At 38.0% G+C, this 15,557-nt stretch overlaps 1 protein-coding gene across 2 annotated transcripts in view; it reads left to right on the top strand.

Annotated features, from left to right (window-relative positions):
• The window catches only part of LOC142084111 (solute carrier family 22 member 15-like), a 31,180-nt gene extending 15,935 nt beyond the window's left edge, over positions 1-15,245 (top strand). For both annotated transcript variants that reach the window (XM_075154249.1, XM_075154250.1), the window contains 5 exons: positions 843-928; positions 5,097-5,205; positions 9,634-9,706; positions 10,209-10,372; positions 11,357-15,245. In XM_075154249.1, coding sequence (XP_075010350.1) covers positions 843-928; positions 5,097-5,205; positions 9,634-9,706; positions 10,209-10,372; positions 11,357-11,369 — 445 coding nt within the window. In that variant the 3' untranslated portion in view covers positions 11,370-15,245. The remainder of the gene's footprint in view (positions 1-842; positions 929-5,096; positions 5,206-9,633; positions 9,707-10,208; positions 10,373-11,356) is intronic.
• The last annotated feature ends 312 nt before the right edge of the window (positions 15,246-15,557 follow it).

The raw sequence follows: 15,557 nt of genomic DNA, 5'->3' as shown, positions 1-15,557 counted from the left end.
TTCAGTTTTAGTGAGCAGTATCCTTAAAGTATAGCTTTTTTGTTGCAAAAATATTTAGAAGATTTTAAAAGCAAGTATCGTATGTTTGTTATAGATAAACTGTAGTTCTACTAGTATGGGGTAGTAGCTAGAAATAGCTGTGAGAGTTCATGAAGTAACAAGCATGTATAGTATTTCTACATGCCTGCAAACTGTTACTGAAAATATCTTTATTTGTGGTTCTTTGCAAGTAATGATGAAGTATTTAAGTACGGCAGATGTGGAGGTGGGCTGGTAATTTTCTATTCTGTCGTCTTCTCTTTTATTTTAAAACACTAGGCAGTAGAAATAGCCTTTGGTTATTTCTGTGGGTGTACTATTAGAAAGAAAAGCATACAAAGTGGTTTTACTGTGTGTCATAACTGCATATATCTATGCAAAGTTGTAAAAGAGAAATACAGATTAGGGAGCATTAGGATTACATTTTCTTGACCAATATTCATTTGATCTTTGTGTGTATGCACTGTAATACCCTTTTGGTGACAGGGCCCATTGCCTTGCTCAGTACAGAGAAGAAAAAAGTCTGTGAGTTCTTGTTGCTGAAGTAGATGGGTTCTTCCCAAGGCTACAAATTCAATAGCTTAAAAATCAAAACTTGGCTAGAAATAGGAAAGCTTTTGTGGGAGGACTTCAGTACACAGAGCTAGGAAAATAATGCAAGATTTGAAGCACTTGCTGAGGTACAGTAGATTTATAACTGTTATTAATGCTGCTTTGTACTTTATTTGGTATTTTGCAGACAAATTCAAAAAATACTAAAGGACTTTGTTTCCATCTTTATCTGGGTGCTCTTTTCCTTCTAGGTCTGGAAGACGTAAAACTATGACGTGTTTTCTGATATTTGCAGGATTTGCCTGTATATTTACCATGTTTTTACCAACAAATTCTGGTAAGTATGTAGTGCTGCTAAAGTAGATGTTTGTTAATTCAGATAAAGGCTGACAAAACAACTTAATGAGTATTTTGTGACCGAGTATATCAGGGCCTAAAGCCCTGTCCATTTATACCTCTCTCTTTCTCTGTCTCTTCCTTCTGGGGCTGGTCAGGGAGCCATGCTCTTGTCTGTTATATTGCTTTTAACTTCTTGCTGGCATAATTTGACCCTGTTAATTGACTTAAGTTTGTCTGACTGCAAGCCCTTGGCTCTTTGAAGGTCAGACCAAGCTATCATGTTGTCTCAAATACTGACACTGCATTAATTTATCACTTAAGCAGTTTACCTTAAAATACTGGATGTAATAGCCAGACTGCAGTGCAGTGTAATGTTAGTTTGACTGTTGACGGTGTGAGATGCCAAGCTTAATTTTACATCTGTTTTGTATGTAATATTTGTAGAAACAGGAACTGAGATTTTCCTGAATTAGAAGCTTAATTCATCATTAAAAAACCCAAACCACCAAAGCTTTAAAAAAAATGTTTTGTACTTGCAAATTAGAAATGGCAGTCAGAATTGCAGTATGGAAGCCCTAAGAAGCTTGCTGCCTTTCTCAGTCTCATGCTGTATATTGCTTCAGCGTGCGGTTGGGAGGACAGCTCACGGTAACAGTGGAGTATCATCAAGTATATTTCTCATCTCAAAAGATGTGTTTTTTCTAACATTGTCAGTGACATTCACAGATGTTTGGGTTTGTATTTTCACCTTTTTTCCATTTCAAGTACAGTTTTTCTGTACTAATATTTATTTTAGCTACTGAACACTTAAGTCTATATGACACTAACAAATAGAAGTGGCAGCTCTCTGCTTGTATTTTTCTTAATACTGCTTCAGGAGAAATGCTTTAGCTTTAACAGTGTCTTGACCCAGGAGCACCAGCGATGTCATTACAAGGTAGCCTTCTATAGGTTATGTTTATTCTTAACAGTTACAAATGCTGTCTGGCATCCATTTCAAATCGATCTCAGAAAAGTCTCAGGAAGAAAAACAGAGAGAGAGAAGATATCCCATAATCCTATTTGCCATGCTTGTGTTAATTCAACTCCTCAGACGTTTTGTTGCTCCTTTTATTGAGACTGTTTCTTCCTTTGTTCCAACAAGTTTGCCCTTTCTGCTGCTTCTCATATATTTTAAAACAAAATGAAAGAAAAACAGTAGTAACTAATCAGGATAGGGTAATAATTCCTGAAGAATTGCTAAATGTCAGGAAATCTTCTGCCTTTTGCAGTTGAATTGACTTTAATCCCATTAAAACGTCTTACTTTCCACTGTGGTAAGAGTAAAGCTGGTTCTTGGCCCAGAGTGATCTGTGTCAGTGAAGTAGAAAGAAATCCAGCTTCAAGCATGATGAAGATGAATCACTTGGCTGGATGAAATGAGGGTTGTTGCATCTCTAATCTGACCCTCCTGTTACTGAGGAGAACACTTCTTATGTTTGTCTAGGTCTGCATTCTTCGGAGTGATTGACAGGAGCCTTGATTTTATTACAAGGGATTTAAGATTTTAATGAGAGATTGGGCACTTGCCCCTCACGTCTGTAACCCTCACTCGATTTCTAAATAACTCTGCTAACTGGTGAATCGGAATCTGATCCAAGTCATCTCCCCTGTGGAATAAGCCAAGAACGTTTCAGTTATTAAAGATGTGTACTGAATTTGAGACTAATCTCCCAATGGTTAAGTAAAAACTGATATATCCCTCGGCTCCCTCTTTCCATATCACTTAGAACTCATCACTTAATTTGTGTGAGTATCAGATTGGAAGATGGTGAGGGAGAGTGGCAGTGGAGGGGGAATGGAGCTATAATATTCTTTCCTTTCAAAAGCTTCTATAAAGCACAAAGATGTCTTCGGCATCTTGTATCTGCTTTACACTATAGCAGCAAAGGAGACTTCTAGTCTAGGGGTAACTAGATTTTAACTATCTGCTTGTGCTGAACACGTAATGACTTTTTGTGACTTTCATTGATATGCTTTCCACTGAAGAAGGAAAGAAAATTTGCAGTTCTTTAAATCGTCTCAGCTTTTGTTCATGTTGGGTATTTCCTTTTGTTGAGAACTGACCTTTCTTGGTGGATATTTTTTCTGAAGTAAATTTTAAGACACCTTTAGTTTCAAAAAAACTGTTTAAGTGAACTTTTACTTAAAATGACAGCCAGAAGGTGAATCTACATAACGGCACTGCAAATGAGACTCTTAATGGCAGTGATGCATCAAAACTTGTAACTCCTGTTCTAGAAGCTCTTAAACTTCAGCACTTTTTGTTACCATTTTCCCCCGTTTTACTTTCCTAAATTCAAAAGATCAATTAATGGAAGATTATTCCTTATCAATAAAACTCAAATGCACGAATTTAGTAAGAACTTACAACTTTGCCTTTTACCAAAGTTTGAAACAGTTGCCCTGACTGCACTGTTCCAGGCAGAGTTGTGTGCAGACCGCTGCTACTGGACGTTCAGGTGGAAGGGTGTTAGACTAAATATAATAGGAGGGTTAAAGATGCTGCATGGACGTGCTTGGCTGGACCTAGTGAATGACCTACAAATGGTCACAGAATCCTCATAGGAGAAAGTGCATTCCTGCTTAATGGCGTTATATTTTACATATGTAAAGAAAATAATGGACTGTTCTGCAAGAATTGCTAAAAATACGTTCCAAGACTTGGAGGAAGATATAATGACTCTGTCTGGACTTGCTTACACAAGGAAGCTGATGTGCAGTGAATTTCCAGTGTGCTTCTAATCCCACAGTAATGCCTCACGTGGCCAGCCTTCAACCTCCCCTGAGGAGGGAACCTGGAGAAGACAGAGCTTTTTAAATTCACTCCCGAGCTTCTGAGTGCTGCTTTCTCTGTCTAGACAGAGTCTTTCTTCTGTTTTGATAGTAAGACCAAAACTTCCCAAGTGCACTAATGCTAAATTTCTAGTATATGGATATGCAGTGTTCAATTTAAGTCTCCCTGGGAGAAAAACAGCAAGTTTTAAGACACATTGGAGAATTACAAATCTCTTCTTCATCGCTTCATGTTTGGTTGATGGAAGAAAAGGGATGTCCCAGCTTGACCTCCCAGCAGGGCTCTGAGGACCAGGGTCACACCTTTGCATCTGGCAACTGTATGTAATATTCCAGTTCTTACTGAGCAAAAGGAGAAGTTGGATGAAAATGTTGCATCTGTTTTGCATGAATTACAGACATAACTGCAAAAATGCATCACGCTTAAAGAAATTTAATCAAGTTTCTGGATTTCAGTTTACGTACAAATGAATTTTTGCTTCAGCTGAAATAGAATCTGACTTGATCAGATGAATAGAACTGAAAATATTCGAGGGCAAAATTAGAAGAAAAGCAATTGAGAAGCAATCAGACTTTCCCATTACTTAATCAACATCATTTGATCCAAACGGAAACATACTGAACTCGGTGCTGAGGAAGAGAACCTGAAATACAGCTAATCAGAGCATTCGTTCTTTTTTTGTGCTTAAAACAATATATTAAATTCTCTTTTTATTGAAATGGATGGTGCAAACATAACCATATCCAAAATTAGGATAATGAAAGCCAGGTTTCTTTTGGACTTTAAAAGAACCACACCAGTTTAGCCAACTAAAGACTGTCTATTAGTAAACGGGGCTGCACTAGCATTTGTTCTTTCCGATTACAGAGCTACTGCGTTTTAAGTCCCAACAGGATGTCCTCGGGGGGCAAATCAGCTGTTGAGGCGAATCAAGTTTTATGGTTTTAATCTAATACATTAGTCAAGGAAGCTGTATTGTCTGTTTGTGCTCGTCAAAAGATGCAATTACCTGGTAAGGTATTCTGACCGCAGAGCTGGAAGCATTATCCCTTCCTTCTAGAGCTGTGATAGTTTTACACTTTCCCCAAGAAATGGGGCAGATTTTCTTGGTCCTTAATACAATTTTGTGTGTCTATTCTTATGCTATCTCATAGAACGGTTGGGAAGAACTGAGATAATTGCTTTTGTGCTTGTAGTTGAAAAACATATAGATGAAACGTTTTTTTGTGTGACAGTCTCTTAAAGAGGACTGGATGTTTTCAACATTGTGTAAAAAGAGTAAGAAAACAGGCTGTTTATGCTTACAGCTTATTTTCTCTTTCCTTGAAAGGTCTGCTCCTCAGTCCCACTTTGTTAGCTTTGTGTGGAAAAATGATGGTCAGCGCTGCTTTCAACATCGTGTATATTTATACATCTGAACTATACCCAACAGTACTGAGGTAATTTAACAGAGCTTCTGGGTAAATGAAAATACTTCTCATGCACAGCGATACTGATTTCTGGTGTGCTTTAATATTTATCTGTAATTATTTTTACCTGAAATATCAGTATGAGTTCTTTCTGTAATTAGGGCAGCTTGCCAGGGCTTGAAAGGGCTTCTCCCATTAGTCACATGTTTTGCACCAATGCACTTTCCTGGGCTGTTTGGGGCAACTTCCGCTGCGTCTGAATCCAGAATAAAAATATGAAAACCAGCTTCTTGTACTGCAATGCTAGATGCCATATTTCTCATTTCTACTATTGATTTTGGGAGTAAAATTACAGGCTGCAAAACCAAACGTAATGATGTGATGGAAGTGTATGCTAACTTTATTATAGAGTATGCAGTAAGGACTATTTACAGTCCTTCTGTATACTTATATTTCCCATATGATTATGTTTGTGTGCCTCCTGAAAAACAAGTGCTTTTCTATAATCTTTGTTATTTAATTAAATATTCATAATGCAACTAATGTTAATAGTTTCTGAATGACAGTAATTTGCTTTACACCATTTAATTCATGCACAAGTGGGCTAAAACCTTAGTTTATTTTTCGTAGTTCTCACCAACACTTTGTGAGGTTGCTCTCTCTTGTGTTGTCCCAAGATAAACCTGAGATAGGAAACTGTAATACCACATAGTCCTCTTCTTCTCACCCCCCATCTTGGTTCCACATGGTTTTCTGAATGGTACTCAAAGTACGTATTCAGAACTTGAGCCATATTGCACTCGTTGCTCTTACTGCAAAAATTGAGCCCTCTTTAGGGAGCGCAGGAAAGTTGAAAGACGTGGAGTAGGAAGGGGTCCTGGCTGGTAGACGTGTCCTGTAGAGGTAATCAGGATGGTGACATAAATCACCCGATTCCAGGATTCGAAGGGCTTTGGGGAAGAAAAATAAAAACGTGGGTGACTCTTTAGATTGGCTTTTTTTTTTCTCTCGAGGTTCGCAATTTCCCATATGTTACAGAGGCATAAAAGCTAGACTGTGAACACAGTTTTTGCAGTAAAACTTGTGAGGATGGAGGTGGATTGACTGTTTCTGGGTACTGAGATTGTGACTCTTGGCAAAGGTTTAGGTTCAATATGTAAGTCCCAAGCATGCTGACTGAAATTGTACGTGGGGGTTTGTTTACATTTTCCCTGGCCAAACTTTTGTGTTCTTTAAGGTCTCTTTTTCTAGTGGGTGATTTTTGTTTTCCTGTCCCCTCTGCTTTTCTGGAGTTGAAAATCAAGAGAATTAAATCTGGAAATGTTTTAATTTCTCAGCTTTTCCTTGTTTCACTGTGTTCTCATGTTTCACGTTACCCTGTCTTTGAAGTCCCATTGATGTTTGGTGCCAAGTATGTGACAGCTTATATGTAGCAGGAATTACAGTAGTGTCTCAGTGTGTTTGAAACTATTTGTGATTAGAAAGATTTAAAAAAAAATTAAGAAAAATTAATCAAGTGCTACGTCATTTGAGAATCTGCACTAATATTCTGGCACAAAAGTAACTATGTGTCAAAGATACAGACCGCCAGTGGAAAAAATGTAAGCGTGAAGACAGTTTAGAAAATTAGCAACTTTATTAGACAACTCGTGATTAATAATATGGCAAACTATTATGTTAAACCATATGAAAATTCCTCATGTGACAATTTATGCATTTAACTTGTTTGATATCTCTCTGGCACTTTAATTGCAAATATTACAGTTTATGCAAGAAAAGCAATGATGGGCATGTGTTTGATTTAAAGCAAAGCATCAGCACCATCTGCTGGTCTCTGCAGAGCTTTGTAGGGATCCTGGCATTGCTCTGACAGCGGAGATTTGGTGTGCCATGTGAAGAGACACGTACCATTCAAAGGCAGTGGAGACGTGGAATAAACCCTTTTTTCTTCTATGTTTTTTTTCCAATGGGATGTTTTGCAGAAAAATTAAATATCTTCAGTGTTATTGCTCTGTACTTAAATCTACTTACTACTTTAAGCACGAAGAGTGTTAGGCATATTTTTTTAAAGTTAATTGGTACATGGAGGAATGACATCTCATGCTAGAAATGGGGAGGTGCTGCAAGCTGGAGAGTGTGTACGTGCTTTGGGCTTTTTTCCTTTTTGATGTGTCTTTAAAATACCTGCTGGGGAACAAAAAAGTTAAAAATGGAAAACATCACTACTGTTGCATGTTGGACAAAGAGGAAGGTTGTCTTTGGAAACAAAATGTAATCATAGCTCTGGTAATATAGATGTGAAAACAAACTCATGGTTTTTTCATGAGAAAATGGTTGGAAAAATGATGGCATCCTTGTATGGGATGAGTGGAATCAGTGGGGCCATTGGGCTGTCTGGGATAGCATTGGAAAGCTTATTTGCTTATTTTCACACGGGGGAAACGACTGTATTTTCACTTTCAGTGGTGGTAGGTAAGTTTGTACTTCTTTAAAATACTTGCCCTTTTGCTCTCTGGCTTTCTTTGCAAGGAACTCTCCATAATTCTTTCTGTTGAACAACAGTCCTTGGTGAGCGTTAGTGAAATCTGAGCGCTGCCCGTGCCAGCAGCAGAGAAGCTTTCGCGTTTGTGGCGGGCCGTACCCCGCTCAGCGGGCAGCGCTGGGCGAGCAGCGCAGCCAGAGCAGTGCCACGTGGCGTGTGTGATGTGCCAGGCAGCTGCAGCGGGACTAATTGGCTTGAGCAAAGCCCCGAGCTGATGGGATTGCCCTGGTTGCAGAGCTATTTTGGCTGGCATTAGCTCAGCGCTGTGCTCCGTGGGATGGTGGGAGCATGTGCAGTCAGTCAGGTTTAGTGGGGCGTCTTGGTGAGCGCGGTAAAACCGGGGCAGTAAGGTGAGACAGGCGGTGGGGGGTCAGCTGTCGGCAGCGCAGCACCTCGAGAATACTTACTAATAGTTCTTGGGCGATAATGTGTTTTTCCTCTTGGATACCGTGACGTTGTTCTGCATAACCCAATTGAATTCTAAATTAAAGATATCCTAAAGTCTTTTTTCATTTTGCATTGGAATTGAAATGACACAATTTGCATTTAGGATCACCTTTGGCCCTACTCCCTCTCAGCAGAAAAAAAGAAGCCAGCAAACCTCTGGATGCGGACAGGCTTAGGGTCTGTGGGAAGGACGCTTCCAAATGAATGGTTCACACACAGACTGGTCTCTCTCATCTGCTCAGGGATTTTGTTGACAGGGGAGGTGCTTGGCCTTGTCTTGTGGGCTTGGGTCGATGTTGCCTTCATGTGAGGAAGCGTGGGCTATTCTCCTTTTCCCAAGAGGACCCGATGAGAGAAAAGGTTGCTTTGTCTGTTTATTTTTACACCAAAGTCACTGGCTTCTCATCAGCTCCTTCCATCATCTGTTTCCCTTAACCTGTGCAAAGGGCCATTAGGGAGGGACGTGCAGGTGGGTGGTTTTGGTATACTAGTGACCCATGTCACCTCTCTGCTTGTCATCGTTAGTCCTGTCGCTGTCTTCGGAGGAGGAAAAGGAAACAGAGTGAGTAGGAGCAGCTCAGTTCAGTGCTGTGACTGAGGATGATGATGAACGAGAGGAAGCAACTGAGAGATGTAGGGAGAAGAACGGCCAGCATGAGCTGGTTCTTGCTGTCTCACTGATGACTGGTGCCAGTGTCAGCCTCTGAAGGGGCTGTTAAATACCACATTTAGGAGTGACACAGAGGTGGAAGATGTTTGCATTTGATCAGGAAATGAAAAACTTTGTGGATTTTTGTAACTTTCTTTGACGAGGATCTTTGAAGAGGACCCTGCTGCTCTAACCCATGTTTTGATTATCGCAGTCTAGATGAGATTGTTTTAAACTTGTCTGAAAATTGAAGGGAGCGCAGAATTCGGCAGCCCCTCTACTGACACATCTGGCCAGATGTTTTCAAGCGTCACACTGGCAAATAGTTACTTTCTGTTTGACTTTTCATCTGTGCAACCTGAGGTGGCAGAAGAGAGGCTGCTGCCGATGGCCTGAGCTGGAGATAGCATTCAGGATCTTCTTCAGAAGACCCTGCCAAATTTTGAAATCATTCCCCCTCCAGCACAGGGATGTCCAGTTAAATTGCCCTATATGGCAGGTTGGAAAAACTCTCTCTCTTTGTTCAAACTTTTGTGAAGGATTGCACAGCAGGGCAGTTTTGCTAGGGTTTGAAAGGGTGGGATTTGCCTTGCTAGCAGCGAGTTATAGAAAATCTTTGGAGTAACTGCTGGAGGTCTTTAAGAGCTAGAGGTTCATTCTTTTTTCTTTTCTTTTTTTTTTTTTTTTTAAATGAAGACTATTGATGACTTAAAAAAAAAAAAAAAGGTATGATTTGGTTCTGACAGTGCCACCACATGTTCATGCATGATTCAGTTGTGTATTCTGAAACTACAAATCTTTCATCCTTTGTTTGAAACAGAAATGCTGGCTTGGGTGTCTGTTCCATGTCTTGCAGATTTGGGGGCATTTTGGCTCCGTTTGTGCCATCTATGGTAAGATTATTTTCTACTTTTTATGTAACTCAGATTTATTAAATTCTCTCAAAAGCACTTTGCTGATTTTGGTACCACATATGCCTATATTCCTTGAAAAAAATTTATTGTTATGAAAAATTAAATAACGTTCACTCAATTTCAAGAATTAATGAACACGATAAAAATACCTAGTATTTTATCCTTTTTGGAAATAATCTGATGTTCTGTGTTGTGTTAATATTTCATCTGTTAGTGAAATGCTTGTCATATGATGCATTTGGTATTGCTAAGGCTCACTCAGTATCTGAGTTCTTTTAGGCACGTAAACGAAGTTTTCATATGAAGCTTTTCTGTGAAATGACATTTATTGGGTTTCTTTGTTCTACCAGTATATGGATAATTGCACCAATTGCTTGACTGAAAAGTTGTAGTCTTTTGGTTTTGACTGCAGTTCATATGGATCATATATTTTAAGAGCAGGAAACAATTCTGGGTTTTTACTGTGGATTTTTAATTTTAGAAATCTCTTAGTCCTTCTGTACCGTTCGTGGTGTTTGGAATCAGTGGACTGTCAGCGGGATTCCTGACTCTCCTTCTGCCAGAAACACTAAATAAGCCAATTGCTGAGAGCATTGAAGATCTCCAGAGTCCCAAATACCAAGTGCTTAAAAACGAAGAGACAGAGTAATTTCTTTTTTTTTACTGTAGCTTTGCATTATTTTCCCCTCTATCTTATACAAGCCATGATGATGATGTAGTGCATATTGCTTAGATTGTGCATGAATGAACGTGTGCATGAAGTTTTTAAAACCATCTTTCTCTCGCATTCAGTGGAGATAAAATTTATTCTTTCTTTGGCTAACAGCTTTCACCTGTATGTATTAAATTATATGTAAATGAATACTATTTTGCTTCCTTAAAGGAAAACAAATTTTAGAAAGGCAGCCTAAAATAATCAGAGACAATACATTCAGCAACATTCCTGTGCTTTTAGAGTAAAACAACTAGGCATATTTTTCATATGTTGGATTGTGTCTTTTTGTCATGTTTTGTAGTGGAACATAATCTAAAATTAATATATATCTGAGGAAGTGTTTTATCCTTCTTTAGTCTTCTGGATTAGAGCCATTTAAAGTGTTCTCCTGTTGTTGATATGCACTAAATAAAACTTTTAAAGTGTGAAATGAAAGTTTTGTTTGTTTCACAGGTAATAGAATAGAAAATGTGAAGTATATCCCCTAAGTTTGGGAATGGCTTCCCGGAAGAATTAGTTTTAAAAGGGGGAAGCGGGGGAAAATCCTATAAGAAAGGAACTGTAAGCTTAGAACTATTCAGGCTTGTGTAGATATAAAGGAATATATGTCTTTCTTATGTTTTTCTTGATATGCTAGCTTGTTAATTATCTGGTAATTAGGTACTTACCCAGTTTAATCATGCTACACTCACTATTATGCTTTCTTTTTAGGCCTAATACATAGTAATACTGCATTCAGTTGAAATGGAAAAAAAAAGAATGATTTTTGAGCTTTTTGAATAGAATTTCACTTCTAATTTTTAAAAAATCAATGAATTCTGGTTTTCACATTTCATATTAGCCTATAAAATAGGACAAGAAAAATAAGATATGTAAACTCTTTTTTCAATAATTATTTTTCTGTTGTCTGACAGGCAAACCAGTTAGAAGAAAACACTTAAGTTTCAGAAGGCCTGTTTGTGGTGGAAAATGAAGCCTCCATTCAGAAGGTGCTGTAACACTTGAAGGGCAGAGTCTTGCTCTATATGTCTGACAGGAAATGTTGGAGGACTCCTGTATAATGCTCTTTGTAGCACGTTGAACAGTTTTATGTGGAGGCAGATTGAGAAGATGGCAGAAGCTGATCAAAGCTTGTGAGACAAGAGGTGACAAATCTGTGCATTAATTTAATGACTTAACAAAAGCATACTTTGGATGTTTGGACTGCTCTACGTCTTCTTAAAATGAAGTATTAATTTATTTTACAAAACGTAATTGCTAGCTTCAGATAAAGCTATAATGTTGTAATTGAAGCGATGTGTATAATTTAAAATTTAGATGGCCTTATATATTCAGGCAAGCTGTAATAGTGAAAAGTAACAGCATCCGGTATATGCTAATTTTCTCTACAGGGTTTTTTGCCTCTAAATTATGATATACCTCACAGTGTGAAGAGACCAAAGATTTTTATGGATTGTTGACCTTAGTATATCTAGCATAAGAAACCTGAACAGGAGAATAAATGGATTTTATTGTGGAAGTAAGTAATTTTTTAATAGTTGTACATGAAAAGATATGTAAAGTTAAAAATAATACTGTATTGGAAAAATGACGTCAGGCCTTTAAGAGGTGCATTTAAAGGAAAGGATGAGTAACCTTTTAGACAAAGGTTATTAAGTTCTAGCTGTACATGTGGAACTAGAGATTATTGAACAGGAGTCATATATGTATGAACACGAGTCATGTATAATATATGTAATAATATGTAATCCAATACATTTCACATATGAACTGGAAATTCTTCCTGCGAGGAAGGGGTGTGTGTTTTTGGTTTACAGTTAATATATTTACGTTGGAACAGATGCATCACAAATGTTACAGTTTTTTGATGGCCAACACAATTTTGTTATTAAAAAGAAAATTATTTAACACCTGTATTGAGTGCTGCTTTTCCCAGGATGTTTACCCAGGCTTTTTGAAGAATACTTGTATTATTTTGATTTTGGCCCTTTATCTAATGCATTTGATAGGAGAAGGTTACTGAAAGGCCTCTGTATTTTGAGCAAGTTCCATAGTTAAATAATAGTTCTGCAAATGAACACGCACCCGTGCAAGTGTTCAACTTACAGAGACACACGTAAGCACACGCAGGTTGCTCTGCCTGGGCGCCTCACTGAAATCTGTGCTGTGTCCACGCGTGCTTTACGGAGAGCCTGACCAGGTCCCCAAGAGGTGAAAATCAGCTGGCAATCAGAACAACGTTTAGATAATGTTGACATACGGGTGGATTGCATGTGCATTTACTTAACTTCTGGGGCTGAAGCTTGATGACAAACAGCCTATAGAATATGCTGCAAACTTTTATCTTCTGATCATTTATTTATTCACCATTTTTGTAATGTTTCACTTTTGTGAGGATTAGAATTGAGTTTGTGAATTTTTTTCTGAATAATATTAATGCCTTCCGTTGCAGTAACATTTACGACCCTAGTGACTGATTATACCTCTTCAAAGGATAATTGGGTCAGCCAGGATATGGTAAAGACCAAGTTTTGTCACTGTTGACTTCAATTTTTTTTATTACAAGAAATAAAATTTAATAAGAAATAGAATGATGTAAAGTTGTATTCCCAAAGCAGAGACAAGACTCTGGAACAGGAGGATCGTAAAGGTACATTATGTGGTGGGAGTCTATTTCTGCCTCCTGCGACATGTATCAGGCTGTATCCATGCATTTTTCCTCTGCCTTTTATTCTATGTTATGTGAAAAACAGGAAACAAAGATCGCTTACATTTTGAACATGCTTATTTCTGCTTTATTTGACCTGGAATTAATGAATTCTTTGCCTGGGGTGACTTCTGTGAATTTGGTGGATGGATGATCAGAAAGCTGTGTGTCCCGAGAACAAGTCAATGATCTTTTCAGCAGCCCTGGCATGACTCGTGGTGCCTGCAGCTCTTTTCATGAGCGTAGGCCAGTGTGGAAGCTGGTTTCGTAGTTCGTCTTCAAGATCCAAAAAAGAGTATGGATGGAAACATCAACTTCCATTTTTGCTTCTTATCTTTTCAATTCAATTTAACACCTTGTTTGCCTTTTTAAGTTTACTTTATATATCCTTGCTGCATTTTGCTATTGCTGGATAAAAAGACGCTATTTGGAAAAAAGAAGTGTTTTTCCAGTTACACGTTTAGAAATAGGAAGATTATTTGCAGCTTTATTAGAAATATGTTCAGCTGGACTTATGTGATGAGCACATTATATCTTATAAGATTCTGAAGTTAAGAAATCAACTGTGTCATTCATTATTGTGTATGTCACAGCAAAACAGACAAGGCAGCATTTCTGGCGAAGTAACTGCCTTTTTTAAAGTAGATATCTTCCCTTAAAGCTTTTGGATTTGTAGAGTTAGAAATTGTTCACTTAAAGCAATTCTTTTTCCCATTATTTTTAATGAAGATAAAGCAGTTTTGGGGAGGAATGCCCTAATAAATTATTTTCTCAGTGTGAGACTATTATCTATTGCTTTCCATTTCTCTGTAAAAAGAACAAAGGGAGCTGAGTTAAATTAAGTGGTTTAATTATAGACATTAGGTCACAATCCCCATCCTTAAGTATCACTATTAGCTCTTCCCCTGTGCTTTATTTGTGTGCAGAAATTTGATTATAGTGTTGCATCTGCACTGTTCATCTGTTTCTGTGTTAGAACAATGTCTTCAGTGCTTTAGCACTTAGTTGTGAAATTGCCTTTACTTCTTTACCTATTTTTAAACTGATTTGAAGTCTTTTTACTTCAGTATTTGAGAAAATTCTGCTGCTTTCTGGATTTTATCATGTTTCAGCTGCAAATCTCAAGGTTTTTAAAAATTTAAAAAAAAAAAAAAGCAAAGAAATAAGAGTTGGCTTTTTTGCACTGTCCTTAAATACATCTGTGGTACTGACAGGTTGTCCAGAAAGGAAGTCTGAACTGATTTCAGTTTTTTCACTCCTTTCTGTGTTTCACCTTTAATCTTATTGTATTTTTCTCTAAGGAGTGCTGTGGGGTTTTTTTTCTGTCTTAGGTGCTAAGAGTGCTGAGCAGAGACGAAGCTTCTACATTCATTTATGCTGCCTGTTTTTTAATGCCATTTCCCTGTCATTAGGCAATATTTATCCTTTAATTCTTGGTTAGGTTTGCTTAAGCCCCAGTTTTCCCCTTGTCAGAGGAAGAATATCAGTTGTAAATATTCAAAAATATTTTTCCATTGCTCTTCCAGTTCATGCCATCTTTTGTATTTTGTTTCACGTTTTGCCATTTCACGGCCCTCCTGGTGACCAACTTGGCATGGAGAAGCAACGAGGATTTGTCCGAATCTACATTTCCCTGGCTGGCAAATACCCTCTGTGTTACTTTGTCATCAGCCGGTGATGACACACTCACATACCATGTTAAAAATCAGGTCGGGTATAAAGGCAGGGCTTGAGTTCCTTGTTCTGGAAAGTAAACTTTGCCCAATATTCATGTCAAGCTTATCTCAGTGATCTTTTTCATGATCCCATCTGATGTTTCATCAAACTGTTTCCTCCTTTGTTGGAGCACTGTATGTTACTGCTTGAAGTGAAGGCTATAGATTAACTTTTAGAATTTATCCTTTTTAATCTGAGCAGAGTGAAGTACAAATAATCCTTTGCTTTGTTGACTAATATTCTTGCAGCTAAACAGCAGAGAAAGGAGGAGGTGAACTTTTCACACTACCATCTGTAACCAGCTGGTTCTGCCATTCAATTTTTAATTTGCTTGAGGCAAATAACTGTATTGTGTATTATAGCATGCAAGAGATCTAATTTTTTCCATGCAATGAGTTACCAGTAGTTCATTGGAAAGGTCATCTTTCTTTCTATCACTTGCTACAAGAGATGTAAAATTTCCTAGAGATGATTTTTGATAGATGCAGTCCTTCCATTAGAGTTAAATTTGTGAAAATAGTGAACAGATGTACAGCTACAGGCAAACTGTGTGTAAATCTGGGATGATCTTTTCGTGTAGGAGCAGAATTTCTTTATACAAGTCTTCCAAATCTTTAAAGAAATGTGTGGGCTGTAACGTGCGGTGGGAGTACTGTTTGTGCCCACCTGAGGAGGGTGGTAGACCACAGTAG

Source organism: Calonectris borealis, chromosome 7, assembly GCF_964195595.1.
Source record: "Calonectris borealis chromosome 7, bCalBor7.hap1.2, whole genome shotgun sequence".
Lineage (NCBI taxonomy): Eukaryota > Metazoa > Chordata > Aves > Procellariiformes > Procellariidae > Calonectris > Calonectris borealis.
Note: the sequence above shows the minus strand (reverse complement) of the source record. Positions and strands in the feature narration are given on the sequence as shown.